General features: G+C 46.9%; 1 protein-coding gene across 1 annotated transcript; it reads right to left on the bottom strand.

Moving 5' to 3' along the window:
- Positions 1-15372: 15372 nt before the first annotated feature.
- SMAC4_04167 (uncharacterized protein) lies at positions 15373-18879 on the bottom strand. Its single transcript, XM_003346687.2, has 3 exons — positions 18548-18879; positions 18100-18489; positions 15373-18044 (listed from the first exon to the last, which is right to left on the bottom strand). Exons 1-3 carry the CDS (start codon positions 18653-18655, stop codon positions 16959-16961), a joined length of 1584 nt encoding a protein of 527 aa, XP_003346735.1. The 5' UTR covers positions 18656-18879; the 3' UTR covers positions 15373-16958.
- Positions 18880-18913: the final 34 nt, after the last annotated feature.

Genomic DNA, 18913 nt, shown 5'->3' with positions numbered 1-18913 from the left:
AACGGGAAAGGAGACATAAGACAGGAGAAAAAGGGGAGGGGCAAAGTAAAAGAGAGAGGAGGGGTTACGCAGCGGGAGATCCGCAACAATGCTTGAAAGCAAAAAGAAGCTGTTGTCACTCGCTACACGACGAGGCACACAGACGCACGGACACACAGACAGGCAAAAATTGTACACCACAACCTAGTTGGGCGTGATACCAGGGGTGCTGTGTGCGACGATACGACTGGTGGTTGTTGCTCGCTTGAGTTGCTTGTCTCCTTGTCTGTAAGTTGTGGTACTGTATCACTGTGATACACCAGGCGGTTTGAGTGGAAGGTTCAAGAGAGTGTGTGTGTCACTGCAGCGATGCACGCATGTACACTACACTTTACACTATAGTACTGCAGCAAGGTAAGGCGAGGTGAAGTGAGGTGATTCCTGGGCGAAAAGGAGGTGGAGGTGACCGGTAGGTAGCAAGGCAAGTGCTCTGTGGCTGTAAGTATCATACGAGATGGAAGCAATATGGAAGGGTTTAACGGGTGATTTTTGTTTTCTTTGTTCTCTTTTCTTCTTCTTGTCAGTTTCTTGTCAGCCTCAACTCTTCATCTCAGGTGAAGTGTGTGTGTTTTTTCCGGTTCTGCCCGTCCAGCTGAACAGGAATTATTTGCATTTATCACCGTGTCCATAAAAGTGATATTTTTTCAACATGCAGCGGATGAATGGAAGAAGTCGAAACTTGGATTCTGACTTGGAAAATCAACACATGTGAGCTGACCGGCTGACTGACTCCCAAGCTGTAAACGTACCCGAAGGGAACAAAAGCCAATCTGCCACGAGGCAGACATGCCACATGCAATTTTTAGACAGTTTTACCAGATGAATAGTAAGATCTGAAATCTAGGACCAAAACAGGGACGAACGGCGTGGCATTCAATATTGTTGGTAGCGTGGCCTTGCACCGCTCGCCAGCCAGCCGTCCGAACTCCGAACCAATGTTCACTTCAATGTCAATCTGTGGGATGCCCGCTTATGTTATCAGGTTCAGGTCAGAAAAAAAATGGAAATAATTCCCGGACATTGTCAGACGGAACAAAAGGTCCAGTGACTGTGCCTTCATCTACACTAGATTCTAGACCCGAGATGGGGCGACGGCCGACGACGCCTTTTTTTTTGTTCTTTTCATGTTTGACTGCGGCAAGGCGCTTGTGTCTGTTACAACACTTTGTTGTTCCACCACTTACCTGCCTCAAGGAACAAGTAAAGCGACTGGTAAATAGAGGTACATGCGCAATATGTTCGGATGCCCGATGTCGCTGCTGCGGCGGTTCGGGGATGAAAGGAGAAATACTCTCCCGGATGCGACCTGAAATTGCTTACTTCGGCGTAGAGGTACCTTGGCGAATTGTTGTGCTGAGGTTTGATATTGGTGTTTTGAGGCTCAGAAGACGGCAGCTGAATATGGAAGATAACTGCGTCGTCTGCCATTGATGGTGTTCAATGCCGATTGAGTGATCAGCATTCGAATTGACATCCTTTTTTTTCCTTCCAATTTGTCAAGTTCGCAACTTCTTTGGTCAACATCATCCTTCGTCCACCGTCAGCTGTTCCCACTCCAGAACCCTCCGAACTTAAGATGATGATGGCTGGAATCATGGGAGTTCCCGACAACCAAACCTCCACAAAATCGAAACATCGGATGACATATGATCGCACGCAGAGCATACGTGCTTGGCATCAAATTAATGCATGGAAGCCTTGTCCGTATTCTTTTTTCACCTTCCATCCATCCCATCTTTTTCCAATCAACATCTTCCCATCGTTCCCGCATTGATGCGCAATCCAGAAGACGCCCATGGATGAGCCAAGCAGTTGGTAACAAGGACGACCTTCCGGTCTGTTCGTTCCTTATTTCATCAACTCTTTTCCTTCACAGCCTTTCGGAAAAAAGTCCCCGCACTTGACTTGGTGGTGTGGCAGTGTTGTCGGTGACAGACAGGAGGAGGCAAATGGCAACATGAAGGGCGGCCAAGAGATCTGCCCGCTCAAACTATCCAGCCACTGTTCGTCGAGAATTGCTTCCAATACTTCCAAGGTTGTTAGGGTTCTAGCAGGTTTCTAGAAGCCTTCCTCCTTGGGATCAAACCTGGCGGTGGAGGAGCAGTTTGTCGATCTTGTGACATGGCACCCCGCAGTATTGTGATTGACCCCAGTTGTTTTTCTTCCCTTCGTCACTTTCGTTCACAAAAAAGTGAGGTGACGTTCGGATAGTGACGGTGACCCGACCAGCCATCCATCCAACAACAACAACCCCCAGACCAGGAATCGGACATCGTAACGGACATCGGGTCCTTCACCCGTCCTGGACATTGGAGCACAGCAACAGAGCTGTAGTTGAGCCTCCTAGGTAGTACCGACCCTTCTCCTTCTTGTCAGTTGTCACGTCATTAAAACCATGATCAATTGCAATCAATCAATCCAACGATGTGATCTAATTAAGTGCCGTGAAGATACACTGTCACCTTCCAAATCCATCAGGAATCTATCACAGGCATGCATAAAAACCCATGTGATGACCATGATGAGAGACGGAACTTGCCTACCAGTCATATCAACAAGTCCAGTCACAATACCTAGAGATATCTCCAGGACCTCCCTCTTAACTCCAGACCCCACTGCTGCTGTCAAAATGAATTGGATTAATCGATATTGGAAAGGATCATGGAATTCTCCGTGAAACAAAGAGATAGCTGCAAGAGAGAGAGACAGATCATTGCTTTGTCACTTTCTTCGTCGGACGCGGCGCGGAACCAAGCAGCAAGCCACGCTGCACGCCAAGAGAGAGAGATTGAGAGTCTGAGATTCCTCTCCCTTGACGGATAAATTCCCGTCTCCCTCCGCCGTCCCGTCGACGGCTGTTGGTTTCCGTCCGTCTGTCACGGGCCGTCGTCTTGTCTTTCTAGCCCGGGATGGCCGTCCATCGTCGTCGTCGTCGTCGTTGTTGGTATCCGTTTGTCTCACTCAGCTGTCAGTCAGTCAGCCGTCCAGGCCTCTTTCTTTCCGCTGTCATCGGATGCGGTCTCTCTTGCGTGTAATCGATTGGCGATCACATTCATATCTGGGCTATCAACGGAGCCCCGGCGCTCCGGGGCCCGGGGTGTGTGTTAGTCAGACTATTCCGTCACCGCCCTTACCATTCATCATCACCATCGGACGACGAGGAGGAGGCCTCAGCTTCCACTTCTTTGAACCCAATCCGACTATGCCCGTCTTAATCAACTGATTGGATTACCAAGGGAAACAGCTGTTTCCCCGTCTGTGCTTCGTGTCGAAGCTCCAACAAACATCAGACGGCGGTCCTCAGACTCAGACACAGCCTGCCCTTGCTGCCCTTACACGAAACATTCGAGACAGGTAGGTACGGAAATTGCCGTGGAGATATTGCTCCGTTTGATCTTCGCGCGGATTGTTAACTGATGACTGATAACCTGAAACCCCTGATCACCAATCCATCCATACCTTACGTTATCAAAGCGCAGACAGGCGGGAAGGGCCTCCATCCTCTGGAGCTCTGGAGGGATGATGCATACGACATCTCGATGGGAAGTGCCGTTCGATTTTACCCCGCACGTGTAATATTGTGATATGACTGTGAAGTGAAGTTGTGAACGGACTCCCGCTTCGGAGTTTTGTTGCGCAGTCCCCTCCCCTGCCGCTCGCTTGAATGTCGGGTTGTAGTGTAGTGTAGGGAAGTTCCGTGCCTGTCTGAGAGTCGTTAATTCCCGTCTTTTGTCCGGTTTCATCCAGATGGACGATTTCATGGCTTTTGGTTCGTGACGGGTGCACGGCCTGCACGGTTAGAGATTGATCGGCGTTGGTTGGTCAAAGACCGTTGAAAGACGATAAGATGAATGTGCGGAGGTGAATTTCATGACTGAACCGAACTCGTATCCCGGTCGTTGTGTTGCTGTGACAGCACCGGGTGATCGTGATGTTGAAGCTGCCCCAAGAGCGTCGACGTCACCGGTTGTACCGTTATTGTTAGTGTAAGGACCTGGGTGCTTTTACGCTTGTTGGTGGTTCTTGCTCTAGGGTAATATGCGCTGACGTGCAGTTCCCCAAAAGTTCCCCTCACGGAAGGCTCAATCCATTATCAATGTCGTGCCAACGTCATGTTGTTGTTGTTGTTGTTGTTGTTGTTGTTGTTGTTGTTGTTGTTGTTGTTGTTGTTGTTGTTGTTGTTGTTGTTGTTGTTGTTGTTGTTGTTGTTGTTGTTGTTGTTGTTGTTGTTGTTGTTGTTGTTGTTGTTGTTGTTGTTGTTATTATTATTATTTTTAACGTCTACTTTCGCCTCCCGTAGGGCATGAGACGCTAGCATACAAAATCAAGAGCAATGCCCTAACTGTCCACCAAAACCATTAATCCGAGGGCAAACCGAGGCCTATTGCTAGTGTAAATCATGTGTTGCCCAAAGTGCCAACGTCATGTTACGATCCCCAGCGAACTGTACTCAAGGTCGGTGAGATGTGAAGCCTCGAGTCGTCGTCGTCGCCGAAAATGTCAACTGCCACGAGATAACACCAATCCGGCCGATCATGCCTTGGCTCGATGTGGCTGAACAGAACCCTTGGGCATCTTCTGAAGATGAGGGTGATTCCACGTCTTCAGAATCACCAGTGCTTGCTTCTTCCGGGCCAGTGGTCGTAAATACGGCGCCAACGATCAAGAAAGAGCCTCATAGCGTTGTCGTCCTAGAAATCCCCTCTTCTTCGCCCTCGCCTATTCTTGAAGGAGAGGACAATGACGGTCAAGATGCTATTCCCGAGTTGCTCGGTACACACCTCCCAGCTCCCATCGCCGTGCCTGATAGCCGGGCTACTTCATGTAGACCTACAGCTCTTGCTGGCCCTTTTGTTGTGAATGGTGAAAAAGGTCCATTTAAAGAAGAAAGTCATCATGGAATTCCTTCCACTGCACCTACACCCGTCGACAACCGTTCGGAGTCTGTTGTCGTTGTTCCCAAAACCAAGAGACACTCGTCAAGCGAGAGTCTCTCGCCAGCTTTAACAGAGGACGATTGTATTGACGATGAAGACGATGAAGACGATGAAGATGGTGTAAGTCTATTATGACCACTTGTATGTCCTCTTCAACCACATCACAGCTAACTTACCTGACTACAGACCGAACCAAAGGGGCGTCTTCACGATCCACCTTGCTTTGCATGTTTCAGTAGGGGACCTTTGCGTGGTAAGGCTGACAGTTTATGTTATCACCCTGCTATTTTCAGAGCTAATCGGACCGCATGCGTGGGTTGCCATGGCGATGGGAAACGTTGCAAATCTGCTCCCAAATTGGTCGTCCAAGCTTGGAAGGCATGGAGGGCTGAGCGCACGGCAACGGTTGCGGCTGAGAGGGCATTGAAAGTTTTGAGGACGACGTGCAACGCATGTCGCAATCTTCGACAGCTTGTTAAGATGGGAATGGTGCCCTAGTAAGGTCGCCGGCCTCCTTCATCCTGATATCTTGGGTACATTCAATTGACGTAACCTATCGATAAAAAGTTCTACAGTGGAAACACTCCTGGCTGCAGGTGATCCCTACCCCCGAAATTGAAGAAGAAGACACGCCTCTGCCAGAGGTGCCGTCGCGAGCTGAGTTCACGGCGTTGATAAAATGGATGAGATCCCTGGAGGCCAGCCTGCAACGTCGAAGCGTTCTTCGCGGACAGTCAGGAGCAAGGAAGAGAAGATCCAAACGCCACAAGCCTGTAGAAGATTTCAAAGCGAACGAAGAGGACCCAGAATTACCCGACTACAATGAAGATGAGGAAAGCTAAGACGAAGGAGGAGGGTCTGATGGAAAGGGCGAATGGTTACCGTAGCCGGTCACTCTGGTGGAATCTGCAAGCAACTTCATCTCAGCACACTTTAATCACGGTAGCATTTTCTCTTTCATCACGTACGTCCCTCTCTCACGAGTTTATCTACCTTTCTATCTCCGCCAAAGGCTCGTGGGGGAAAGAAAAAAAGGTCAAACATTCCATCTTCGTCCTAGCACCAAGAAGAAATGTCACTTGGGGTCTTTGGCTGTGTCAGTGTGGAGGATCAACAACCCGGCCGAGCCCATATGATATCCACCAGACTATATTTTAGCTTCAACGCCAAAATTCCCCTTCAGGCCCTTCCAACTCCACGCCAAAATCAGATCATGAGCAACATGAAAAAGTCTCCTTTGGGCTAGGGTTGCCGAAAGATGCTCCATTATCAGTTGGACGGAACGAGATGAAGAAGAAAGGACAAGGCTGTCAAATGGAACCCTCTTTTGATGATGATGCCCCCCCAGACGGACGTTGAAGACCCTTCGTTCGGTGAAGCTACGGTGAAGCTAGTGTACGGAGACGTAACTGCCGTTTAGCCTTTTTTCCACTTTGATATCAGAGGATGAAGCCAAAACCCCCACAAACCCTCCCAACTTCATCGACAACCCTCGGAGAGCACGATGTCAGGGCACGGACGGCCTGGAACCAGCAGAGAGGTTATCTCGAAGGATGTCACTGTCACTGTCACTGTCAGGGTTTCCAAGGAATAAGAGGAAACGGACGATTTCCTACGTGTAACGTTAACATAACCAGGTCCATCAAAGCTACCCTGGCTGGGGAGCTGGGTCAGGGGGCCTTCGAGCTTCCAGGGCCCCACGAATTTTTGTGATGAGATTTGAAGGCATTCACACTCTCCGCAAACCACCCGCCCACACACTCTCTCCCTCTTGGCATCACTGGCGTTGACTTGGCGAAATCATGCAGTCTTTGCCCAAATTTCCTTCGGCCCAAGTGCTGCCGAACAAGCCATCTGATTTGCCCCACGCACTCTCTGGGTCTCTTTCTTGGCTTTCTCTCTTTCCTACCTTCCCCTTTCCCTTCCTGCCTTCCTCCACCACGCCCTTCCCGTTTTTGTCATGTAACCCAAGAATTTTGCTAACCTCTCTTCACTCTAGCCTCTTTTCCTCCCCTTCACCAACTTCGTCTTGGTAAAGGGTCCCTTGATGTCCCCCATGTCCTCCCTTCCCGAGATGAGTGAAGGTTGCGATTGGTTCATCAGCACGATGGAGCAGCAGCACCCTGACGAACCCTGACGACGTGGAGCGAGACGAGCCGAGAGCTACCCTTTTAACGAATGTAACTGACTGACTGACTGACTGACTGACTAGCTGGCTGGCTGGCTGGCTGATACCCTGATATCGGCAAAACGTGGAGACTCCAGAGCAAGCGAAAGGGTTCAACCGATATTGAAAGCGTGTGTAAGATAAATCCGGATTCTGCATGTGTGTATCTCCGTAGCGAGCGGTAGGGGACACTTCACATAATTGCCCAAATGAGGATAACGGCAGGAGTAGGGGACCAAGGGACCAACAAGGGATTTCTAGAAGACCCTGGATTGCGAGCCGCCTAAATCGACTGTGTGCCATTCTAAATCGACTGTGTCACCAACCTGCCCCGAAGGTTAGGGTTAGTTAGGTTAGAGTTAGTTCCGGGGGTGCAGGGGGCCGGTGAGAGGCCCCCGCGTGAGAATGGGAGCTCAGCGCATTGTGAAAGATGTTTGAGATTTCGTTGTCGTCGTTTAAAACAATGACTTTCGGCGAGGACTTGGTGGTTGCGGGCAACGCGAAGTTGATACCAAGCTTAGGATCTTGGCAGCAAATTTGTATAGGAGCCACACAGTCAATTTAGAATGGCACACGGTCGATTTAGGCGAGCCGCCAAGTTGACTTGGGAGTTGATTCAGGTAAGGCTAGCTCGGCTTGCCTCGGTTATTGCCTGCTTTGGTTTGGTTTGGCTTGGTTCAGTTCATCTCAGTTCAGTGGCAGTCTGTTCTCTGTTGTCTTGCCTTGCTTTCGGTTCAAGGGTTCAGGTCCAATTGAGCACTCAAATTCATTCGAGTGTCGCGTATGTAGCGGCTGGGGGTGCGCAATCGAGAAATGACTATTTCATACTGAAGAAGAAAGAGGAAGAACTGGTGGCATCTCGAAGATGGGCACGGCTAAGAGACGGGACAAATGAGGGTGAGCTGTCACTTGAACGCGGAAAGTGAATCTTTTGGAAAGATGCAGCCAATAGAACAACACCAACACTAATCGGAAGACATTGTCCAACTATCACGCATATAATAATATGATATGATTTAGACTACAAGACTACATGTGAATTACTTAAAACGGATATATCTTCAAAGTATTATAATCAAAGCTTGGCTGTGTAGAGAAATTGTGTTATGTTCAGGAGAATCTTTAAAAATATTAAATTTATTTTAAAAAGCTTTTAAATATTGTTTAAGTCGATTCCGAATTAATATCGAACTGATTTAAAACTGATTCTTATCTATCATAGTTGTAAGGTAACTAATAAGATTCTTTTCCTATCAGATTTGAGGTGTTTTTACTTAGCGCTAGCTATATAAACTGAAGTTATTCCTTATTACTGTTTACTTAATTAATATCTCACCCAACATTTATACTCCGTATTTAAAACATTTACAACTCAACTGCTTAGCATAGCGCCTACGTACGAGAAATCTAAAGCGTTTCAACGCTATTTACGTGGAAGTGATGGTCAAAGATGGAAGGATCTTCACGCCTTTGAAAAGAACAAGGTACGTACGCTCTATATATCACGACGTAACCAAAGAGCACATTGTGTACGATTTGATTATCTTGGACTAAGAATAAAAGGCTGAAGAAGGAAGGAATCCCAAAAGGGAAGGCTCAATGCCAGAGCTGGGTTTTATACTCAGACCACAGGCGACAACTAGTGACAGCCAAACCCGTGAATGGAATGACCTGATTGAACAGCACCCATGTGAATGGGAGCCTTAATGGCAAGCATATGACAGCCCAGATGATGCCAGCTGTCATACTATACTAAGTACCTTATTGCTTGAATTGATCCAACTACTTAAGATTGTACCTAGGATGAAAAACTGATCGTTGAGTTTAGCGAATGGTATTGCCGCGTTGTAAAGGACGGGAGCTGTTACAGCACCACTTATCTTATCTATAATACTTCAGCGCATCGGCACCGTTGTCCCAGCGTTTTAACTATGTCTCTACCTACATTCATGTACATGATTCGAAAGTAGAATTTTTGTTACTCTCTTTTAATCTTACTTCCTCCATACAATATTACGTCTTTTTCAAATCCTTCTTAATTAGTATTATATTAATATATTATACACTTTTTATAATTAATAGTCCAATGACTTTTTTTTAATTATTTTACCCTGGCTAATTTTAAAATTAGTATTAATAGATCCTAATTCGTACCTTACTTAATTATATTTAAAATTTAATTTTTGATACCCTATGACGAAAACCTTCAATTATGACAAGCTAGGATACATATGCTCAGACGGCCAAACCTACAAAAGATAAGGCAATGTTCTACTTGCAAGGCAGAACTCGGAATGCACATTATATAGCTAATGCCAACCTGTGACAACGTTTAGTAATATTAATAGTATTGTTACTACCTGTATTTACTACCTCAAATTACCCATATTCAACAGTACTAATATATTTGTATTTTAATAATAGCAAGAATATACGAATTAGTAATTCGTCGCCTCTTTCTAGTAAAAAGCATACTATTTCTTAAGTATTTTGTAAAAGCTTTCTTCTTCTGTTTACTCCAAAATGAATAACTAAATTAAAATTATAAATATATATACTGAATAGTACTTTCGCGCCCTTTATTCTTGTTATTAGGATAATTAGTTTTATTAATTCCACTTTGCTAAATTTGTCATTAATAATTATGTATTTAAAATTACTTAGCTTTCTCCGTTCTTTACTAATAATAGTTAATATTGTAAAATGGGTATAAGATTCTTTCTTAGTATCGTAGCCTTATATTAGCTGTTTAGTAATAGAAGCTTTTTAATATAAGTGTAATGGCAGCCTTGCAGTTGTGCCTCTTGACTGTCATTGCAACTATATAAGACTACTTGAGCGACCGAATTGCCAGATTCAGTTACTTGTATTCTTTTAGAACATAGCCTAGTGATGTAGTAGTTTGCCAGTGCTGTAACAATAAGTAGTATTAAAAAAGGAATTAATTAGGTTATAGTCTGAGTATCTTTATTTATAAAGGAAGTTTAAGAGCGTTATTACCCTTATATTAACGCTTATACATTTAATATTCTGTCACAGGTTGGCATTGGCTATATAGTGTGCATTCCGAGTTCTGCCTTGCAAGCAGAACATGGTCTTATCTTTTATAAGTTTGGCCGTCTGGGCATATGCACCCTATCCTGTCATATATTCTACTATATATTATTAGTAATAGAGTTTAAATTAATACCAAATATTAAAAGTAAAGAGAATTAATCTTTAAACTATTCAACAAATAAGTAAGCTCTTTTATTATTAAAAATGTATATGAATGGATGATTACTATTACTATAAACGTATTATTCAACCTTTTCCCGTTTTTTTATTTTTCTTTCATTTATTTATATTAAGAGAGCTTCTTAAGCTAAAGTGCTATAAATATTGAATTTGACTAGTAGGCACGGAATATAATTGCTTCTTTTATTTACCTGAGTAAATGGAAATAGTACTTCGAATATATTTTAAATTTTATATAAAACGTTAATAGTAATTTATTTTGTATAATCTAATAGCTAAAACTCTACCAGTTCAATTAGCGCTTTGTAGCTAATTACTAGGAAAGTATTAGCGGTATTGAGGATTTTTATGTAAAGAACCTAGAAAAACCGGGCTTATAATTCTATTAAAATACCAGCGTTAAAATATAATCTGATAAGTAAAGCGGCCTTAACTTAAGCGCAATATAACATTTACTATCCGTAAGCGAATATAAACAGGCTACTTATATACTTACTTATTAAAAATCAATTTTGAGATATAATATATTTTATAAATCTTTTTTTACGCATCCAATTTTTAAAATTTCAATAAAATAAAATAAATTTTTTTTTTCAAAATTCTTACTATAGCGAAGTATTATAGTTATATTAATATATTAAAACTTTTAAGCTAATGCTATACCACCCAATATTTAATTTACTAAAATAATTATTATTACGGGGTTGAAACAATAATAACTCAATCTAATTCGGATGTTAAAAAAATGGTTGTCACAGGTTGACATTGGCTATATAGTATGCATTCCGAGTTCTGCCTTGCAAGCAGAACATCGTCCTATCTTTTGTAGATTTGGCCGTCTGGGCATGTGCACCCCAGCCTGTCATAATGGTATTATATAAAAATATATTTGGAAAAGAAGAACATTGTATAGCGAATATACAATTTGGCCTTCTTTTAATCAATACTTTCGGCAGCGCTATAAAAGTATACTACTTCATTTTTAACGGCTAATTAGAAATTATATTTAATTATCGATCAAATAGTAACCTCGTTAAACATGTGCAGAAGCATGGTTGCGAAGTCGCTTCCCGGCAGAGTGCCATGGGCAGCGTGGATGAGGACGGGAAAGTGAAAAAGGCCTATGGTGTGAGCGTGCAGGCCGCCGATGCCACCCATTGTATGTGATTTTCCCCAACGTATTCATCCCCGACACGTTGTTTTTAGAGACTAAAACTAAAATATCTACTTACCTACCTTACCTATCCAGCATTCTACCTCCATCTTGAGAAGTGCCATGATCCATTCGTTGCAGGGTACACCTACAACTCGCCAACCCGCAATACGCAGCAACATTAGGTCTGAAGGGGTGAGGGGGGGTATCTAGCCCAGATCGATGAGTATGAGTCCGTGGGAAATGAAACAGATGGATAGATAACAGGACATGTTTTTCTTTCAAACCGCAATCAACGACTCGTACATTGTCGCTCCAGTAACAACATGTACCCACATGTATGTTGTTAGTCAGGGCATTTGGTGCGCAAGGAGGCGAGGCAATGATCAATGAAATGATTTCGGAACTTTCCAGTCCACTTCCCCACGGGGGACATGGACTCCTCACGTCTTGACACGGAAGTGACAACTGGACACAACCCCTAGACTCCTCGGCTCCTTCCCTTGTTGAATGACAAGCCATTCCCGCTCCAGTCATTGATTGTGACCGACAGCAACTCTCCAGAATAACCTAACGGTCTCTTTTTTGATTGAGTGTTCACCGTCGTAGTCCTCATTTTGTCCCCTGCTTCCTTCCCGTCCCCCAACTTCCAACTACGACCCCAACCAAACCCCCACGACCCACGTTCGTTCCTACCTGGATGAACTGTAACCTGATATTGCTACGTACTGCTTGCTGGGGTGGCACTTTTGTTGGCCACGCCGATTCTTGCCGACGCTTCAGGGTGTAGTGTAGTGTACTCAGTGGAAAGCAGCGGTGGGAATGGAATCATTGAAATCCGGATACGGAACTTCATGAACTTGGAGGCATGGATGGAAACTCGGCGATGCCGTCGTCCGGTTCTACGCGGCAAATAGTGCCTACCACCCTGCTACGCATGCACGGAAGGGAAAAGAACAAGCAAACATTGCCGTCCTGTATCAAGATCAGAAAAGAAAAGGTCTTCTAGAACATCCAAGGCACATCCGACGGGCGTCGGGGAGAGCCGTAGCGCTAACAGTCCAACACCAACACAGGTCCATGTCCGATGCATCTGCATGTTGACATATGCCCCTTTTCTTTTCTTCTTCCTTCCCTGGTTTCCCGTCTTTACTGCGCGGTGTTTCCTTTGTCTCTTTGCTTCTTTCTTCCCTTGTTTTCGGATTTGCAACGCAAAGGGGTTAGTTAGTACATACGTCAAGGACTTGCCGCCGCCGCCGCCACCAACGCACATGTGCATAACGAGCGGGATAGTCCGTTCGTTGGCGGGTTGGCGGCACATGCCGCGGAAGAGCCTCATCTTGAGACTTGTGACTTCTAACAATGTGTCCGTCCGCCCGTTCTAACATTGGACCATGTGTGAGATTTGTGCCTGGACTATATTACATGGACTGTGTAAGACACTAGGGACACCCGATCTTGCAATATTTTGCTATATTTGGCGCGCGGTAGATGGACGTGGAAGAGACGGTATGTGCCTTTATACTAGGGAGTGTTTAAGATATCTATCCAATGGTCGTTGGATGAGTGCCCGACTACGGGGGTTTCGAGAATCAAAGGTAAAGGTGCCCCTGTGCTTTGACAGCCAATGGAGTTTCATGTATCAACTTCCTAAACACTCCTTCTCAACACCGTTGGATCTGAACTCGGCACTGTTATCATCCGCGTTCAAAAGGGTATGTACATGCATCGTTGGATGTTCCAGTTGTCAAGTCTGTCTGTCTTGGTTATAGTACATTACGCATGAAAATTGGTGGTTGGTCTCCATGTCCATAGCAGACGCAAGTTACCGCTTCCTCTTGCCGTCGCTCTGTTTGACTACTGGCATCACGATCAGATGTCTGTCTGCCCCGGCCGCTTGCTGTCGTGTTACTGGAGATCATCCTGCTTTTTGAAACCTGTGACTTCAATTCTGCAAGTCATCGGAAATACGAGACATTTGAACTTTGAGACCTGTATCCTTCCGAATTCATGAAGATGTCACCAGCTCGAGTGACTGACGTCTTGATAAACCAAAAAGACTTCCGGCTGCAGGACAGGACATGGCCATGGACATGGACATGGCCGAAGTTGTATCCATCAAGGTCCTCTCCGTGCCTGGCGGTGGCACCTGTGGCAATGAGGAATCTCGTCTTGCATGGATCCTTCCAATCCAGCTTCGTGGAGTCGTCGAGCCGGTTTTAGGGACCCTCTTGCGAACATTCATGACATTGACCTCAGCCAAGAACCCCACCGAGATCCAGAGCAGATCCAGCGAGGATAACACCTTCCTTGAAGAGATAAAAGTAACATGAAAACATGCAGGACGGCACGGGGGTCGCGAGGTCGGGGCCGGACCCTTCCAGTTTCAACTCAACATGACAGAAAGACCGGGAAGGCACGTCCAGACGTCCATCTGTCCGTCCCCGTCCCCGTCCCGTCCCATTCGGCTCTCCATGCATGCCCCCGGCCGTCACGTCCGTCATGTCCGTCATCGGCGATTTCATGCTTGGTTGGTTGATATGTTGTGTTGACATATGGAGATGCAGTGCAGTGTTGCACTAGAGGATTTCATTTGAGATGGAGATTGTTTGTCATAAATAGTAAGTAGGTTCCAGTAGGAATACTACACGGAGGGAATGCTTGTTGGCTTGGTCCATGTTCCTTAGGTTTCATCGGTTACTAGATCTTGGGCAGTTGCGAGGTGTTGCGCTGCTACGGTACCCTTTGCTCTTGCTACGCCACACTGACGAATTGGACGGTTCATGGTTCGACAGAAGCAGCTTCCTAAAAGGGATTTGTAGCTGAATGCTGGTGCTTTTAGGAACTTCTTGGCGGAGGAACGTCGAGTCGTCGACGAAGAGATACAACACCAGATCATCTTCATGCTAGATGATGATGCAAATGGGGAAAAGGGAAGACGTTAGCTGCGTTTTCAGACTCAAACTTCCTCGGCATTCAGTGTAGCAAAGACGTCAAGTTTACCGGGCTTCTAGAGGGCCTCGTCCCCGTCCATCCCTGTCTGGAGAATACGAGTTAGCACGTATCAACAAGCATGTTGAAGATAATCGCACGACAAATGGCACGAGAAACAAGAAAAAAGGCGGTCGATCGCCGTTGAAATCTTGCTGTACATGCATTATCGTGTCTTTTATCCGCCGCCCTTCTACCGTGGACGATGCCGTTACTGTACCTAACCCATGTGACCTCGGCTTCACGACTTGATATGTCGTGACATGTTATGAGACGTGGAAGGAAGGGACAGGTGACGTTCGTGTTCATTTCTTGATTCCAAGTTTTGAGCTTAGATGATACCAGAGCCATTACGGCGCCGGCAGTATGAACTTGAGTACTTCGAAACGATGCCGCCCTTGGTCGCAAGGTTTGACACGATACCCATCTCCTATGATGGCTGCTCGATGTCAAGGACTGGAGTTCAGAATTAGTAGTACTCTCCACACATGGAAAAACACAGAGCAGAGTTTTAATTGCAATTTAGAGATACGTTGATGCTAGATAATGTAGTAGAGAGGCGGGATAGATGGCACGGCGGATACGTCGGGCAAACTTACCTTGCCAAAGAGCAAAAAATATACGGTTTGCAACAAGTCGTATATTCGCAAGGGCGGAAGATGAGGATATACTATAGTAGGCTCAGTTAATATCGGAACGTCGGCGTCCAACGGGATTGCCGTACTTGCATTCGGAGACGGCAGCAATGGCAGCAAGTACAGCAGCTCTGTTTTACTTCTCTATCTCGAATGCCGAGCCGGATCCTGTGACGGCGCGGCTCAACCGCTGGTTAGCATTGCTCCTATGGCTGCATGGTTCTTGGCAGTGCACAGTATATCCTTTGCGCCGCAGCCATCCTTTGTATTCTAGTTCCTCGTCTTTCGATCTTCATTCAATAGTAGGGTCATTGTCGCTTTGTCGCATTCCTTCCCTCTATTCGCCGTGACAGATCCGGCCATCCGGATATGCTCAGAGCGGAAGCCTGGCGGACACTCGCATCTCTCGGTCGTGATCTCCGGACGACAACGCACGCAAAAGGATAAACCGCTCTTTCCAACCCCAAGAACACCTTCGCCGCTCGCAAATAGGAAAGGTAATACAACCAAGTCTCCGAAAAGAGAAAAGAAGAAAAGAGGCCAAAAAAATATGTGTACCGAAGTACACTGAGACAACCCCCGTAACCCAGCTGGAAACGCGACCCCTATTCTTCCCCCCAAGTACCCTCAAACGATCCCACTATCCCCTCCAGCTTCGCCGGTCTGGTTACTCGACCGAGGCCAGCTCCATCTGAAGGGTCGAAGAATATCGCGTTTCCCAAAGAAGTGAGATCTTTTTGGCCAATCCAATGGATCGATGGTGCGCTTTGCGACTTTGCTTCTGCCGTAGCAGGTGGTTTTTTTCTTTGTTCTCTTCTGTCTTAGCGGAGCGTCGCATTCCAGTTATCTTCTTTGCGCTCTATTTGCAGCGGAGGCTGACGCTGTAGCTTTGCTCTCTATTCTGTGCGGAGGCGGACGCTCGTTCTTTTCTCTTTTGGGAGTTTGCCTTTTGTTCGTTTCGAACCGGCGCTTTCTCGAGGTTTGGTATGGGCATAGCAGTGGTTGAGACCACTGCGCCATTCTGCTTTTCGGCTGATTGCTGGGCACGGGGATTGTCTTTGGTGATGGAAGGAGGGGCTGGAAGATGGGCTTATATACTGCACGTGAAGGTTGATTTGAGGGGGAAGGTACGTGGGAGGGTGAAGCACGGGGCGGGAGTGCTGCAGCCTGCGGGCAGATAAAATGATAAGGTGGGTGGATGGGACATTCGGAGGGAAGGTGCGACCGCAGACCGAAGGCTAGACGAAACACCACGGATGAGATCTATACGACATTAGAGAAGAACCTTCGCAAAATGTGAAAATTATTGCTGCTTTGCGGACAGTCTGTTCAGGGAGGTTAATGGGCGTATGTATAGGTAAAGAAGAGACGGATAGTAAGACACTCGGTGATATCTTCTTCTTTCTCTCTTGAATACCAACAGGAGCGACTGCTTCGGTTTAATCTATCACTCGATGTTCATTCGGAGCTGTGGCACCGCGGTGCTGGACCACGAACCAGAATAATAAGGGCACACTGAGCCGGAAAGAGAAGTTGGGATATGTTATGGAAGACATGTTCGTCTGATTTGTTGGGAAGCAGAAGACCACTGATACAACTCATAGTAGTACTAGAAACTAGTGTAAATCCGACTTTGATATCCTCGATATTCGCCCAAAGGAAACGGCAGAAGCCCTGAGACAGATATGTATTTGCCTCGCGTTAGAGGCTCCGAGGTTGGGCCTGGTGTGTACCCGAAACATTGTCGACGTAGACCTTCAAGCTTCCTCGCCATCCACAACTTGTCGATGCTCTCTCATCTACTCAACTAACCACTCCTCAACCTCCACTCCCATACTCCTCCCTAACCCCCTCACCACCTCCCATCCAACATTACACCTCCACTTGCCTCCCCTATCCATCTGATCACCCGCCACGCCTCCCGCTGCCGCACCGCCGACTCTGATCAACAACCTCAAGCTCGCCAACGTGGCAATAGCCATCTCAATATCCGCATCCATCTCCCTGTTGCTAACATCCTTGTCCAGCCACTTAGGATCCCACTCGCCCCTCACAGCCGTAAAGATAGCCAGCATGCGCTCCAACACAAACGCGTGAGCACCGAGCAACTTGCGAGCAATCTTGCGGTGCTTGCTCTGCGCGCCGCGATGTCCACCTCTTCCCATGCCAACCGAAAGCCCACCGCGCCGCTTGCGCCGGCCGTGGTGGAAGGTGGAGAAGAGGACCAGGTCATGGCGGGTGGGATTGTGCGAGGCGAGGTAGGAGGCCAGGAGCAGGAGGCGAGCAGTGGGCGGGAGGAGGGTGGAAAGGTCGGTTGTAGTTGCTGAGACGAAGGGATTGGCTGTGGATTTGGGTTTGGAGGGAGTTGTGGTGGTGGATTGGACCTTTCGGGGTGTGTTGGCTTGGGATGGTGGTGCTGATGGCAAGGCGGCAGTGTTGTCTTTTGCCTGAGCCTGGGTCGTTGTTGACGACGAAGAGTAGGACTGTATGGCTACGATGCCGGGGTCCAAGAGGGATTCATCTTGGAAGTGGACGCGGGCGGCTACCATCAGCTTGGAGAACTCTCGGGGAGCGTGTGTGCCGGCGAGGATGGGCGCCGTGAAGCGCGGCCAAAGGGATGTGCAGGCATGTTGGAGCGAGGGAAGAGTTCGAGAGGCGGCACGAGCCAGAGCATCGTGAACGGCTCCTGTGAAACGATTCCATAGCTCTGTTGTCTCTTGTATGGTCGTTGTGGGAAGTGGTGCCGTAGGTAACGAGGTCGTGTTCAGAATGGTGACGAACTCATTCTTGGTGTAGTTCGGGAACTCTATACAAGGGACGAAGGATGTTCGAAGAAAGCTTGCCGGGGGCGATGTGGCAATGAAGACGCTCGTTATACGAGGGATCTGAAGAGAGAGATGTTAGCTAGACTACTTTGAGGAAGTGTGCTAGAAGACTCACAATCTCGGAAAGCCTAGCCAGTGCTGGGAGGAGCGTAATGGGCGCCTCTCGTGGGCGATCGATGCCGTCGAAGACAAGTACGAAGCGGAAGTTATCAGGATATGAAGGGTATTTGAGCATCTTGGACAGCTCGACAACCATTTGCGAGACCGAGTCGCATCTTGTAGCAGCTCCTTGCCACTGTAGGGCTTCTGCGACCTTGGCGATGGTTGACTCGTAAAGATGGCGGGCAGTTATGCATTCGATCGAGTTGATGATGACATATCTCAGAAGGGGTTGATCTTTCTCGGTATCATCTTGAAGGGCTTGTAAAAGAGTAGCTATTATGGCACTCTTCCCGGTGGCTTCGGTGCCGTGTATCACGAGGTTTTGACATGGTGCTGCGAGAGGCTATCGAGATATTAGCATTGGGAAGTTAGGGTTGAAGAAGCTGCGCTTTAGTTATTACATGCAGGAGAGTTGCTACAGCTCGTATTTGGGCGTCACGGCAGGGAAATGTCTGAGAGAGCGTGGTGAACAGCAGCTCATCGGGGAGCTGGAAGAGAGAATCGCCCATGGTGGGAAATCTCGAGATAAATCGTTGCTTGTTGTTTATCCTCGGAGCCGAATGTTTCTGTTTTGGATCTGCTGGTGGCTAGAATTCGCAGAGTGGATGTATTGATTCCACGTCTGTGGTTTTCTGGGTCCAGCGAGACCGTTTGGGATTATTCGTTATAAGTCGTTTCGTGATGCAACTGATGGAGGTTGCCCTGGCATTGGGATGCAGACGCGTTACGCGTTGGGTCTTACTCTTTACACCCCTGTAAAGCGACAG

Source organism: Sordaria macrospora, chromosome 5, assembly GCF_033870435.1.
Source record: "Sordaria macrospora chromosome 5, complete sequence".
NCBI lineage: Eukaryota > Fungi > Ascomycota > Sordariomycetes > Sordariales > Sordariaceae > Sordaria > Sordaria macrospora.
Note: the sequence above shows the minus strand (reverse complement) of the source record. Positions and strands in the feature narration are given on the sequence as shown.

Excerpts from the sequence above, each read along its gene's own strand:
- SMAC4_04167 (XM_003346687.2), bottom strand. The coding sequence starts at position 18,655 with ATGGGCGATTCTCTCTTCCAGCTCCCCGATGAGCTGCTGTTCACCACG. Across the intron at positions 18,490-18,547 it reads CTGTAGCAACTCTCCTGCAT|CCTCTCGCAGCACCATGTCA; the intron begins GTAATAACTAAA and ends ATATCTCGATAG. Across the intron at positions 18,045-18,099 it reads TGGCTAGGCTTTCCGAGATT|ATCCCTCGTATAACGAGCGT; the intron begins GTGAGTCTTCTA and ends CTCTCTCTTCAG.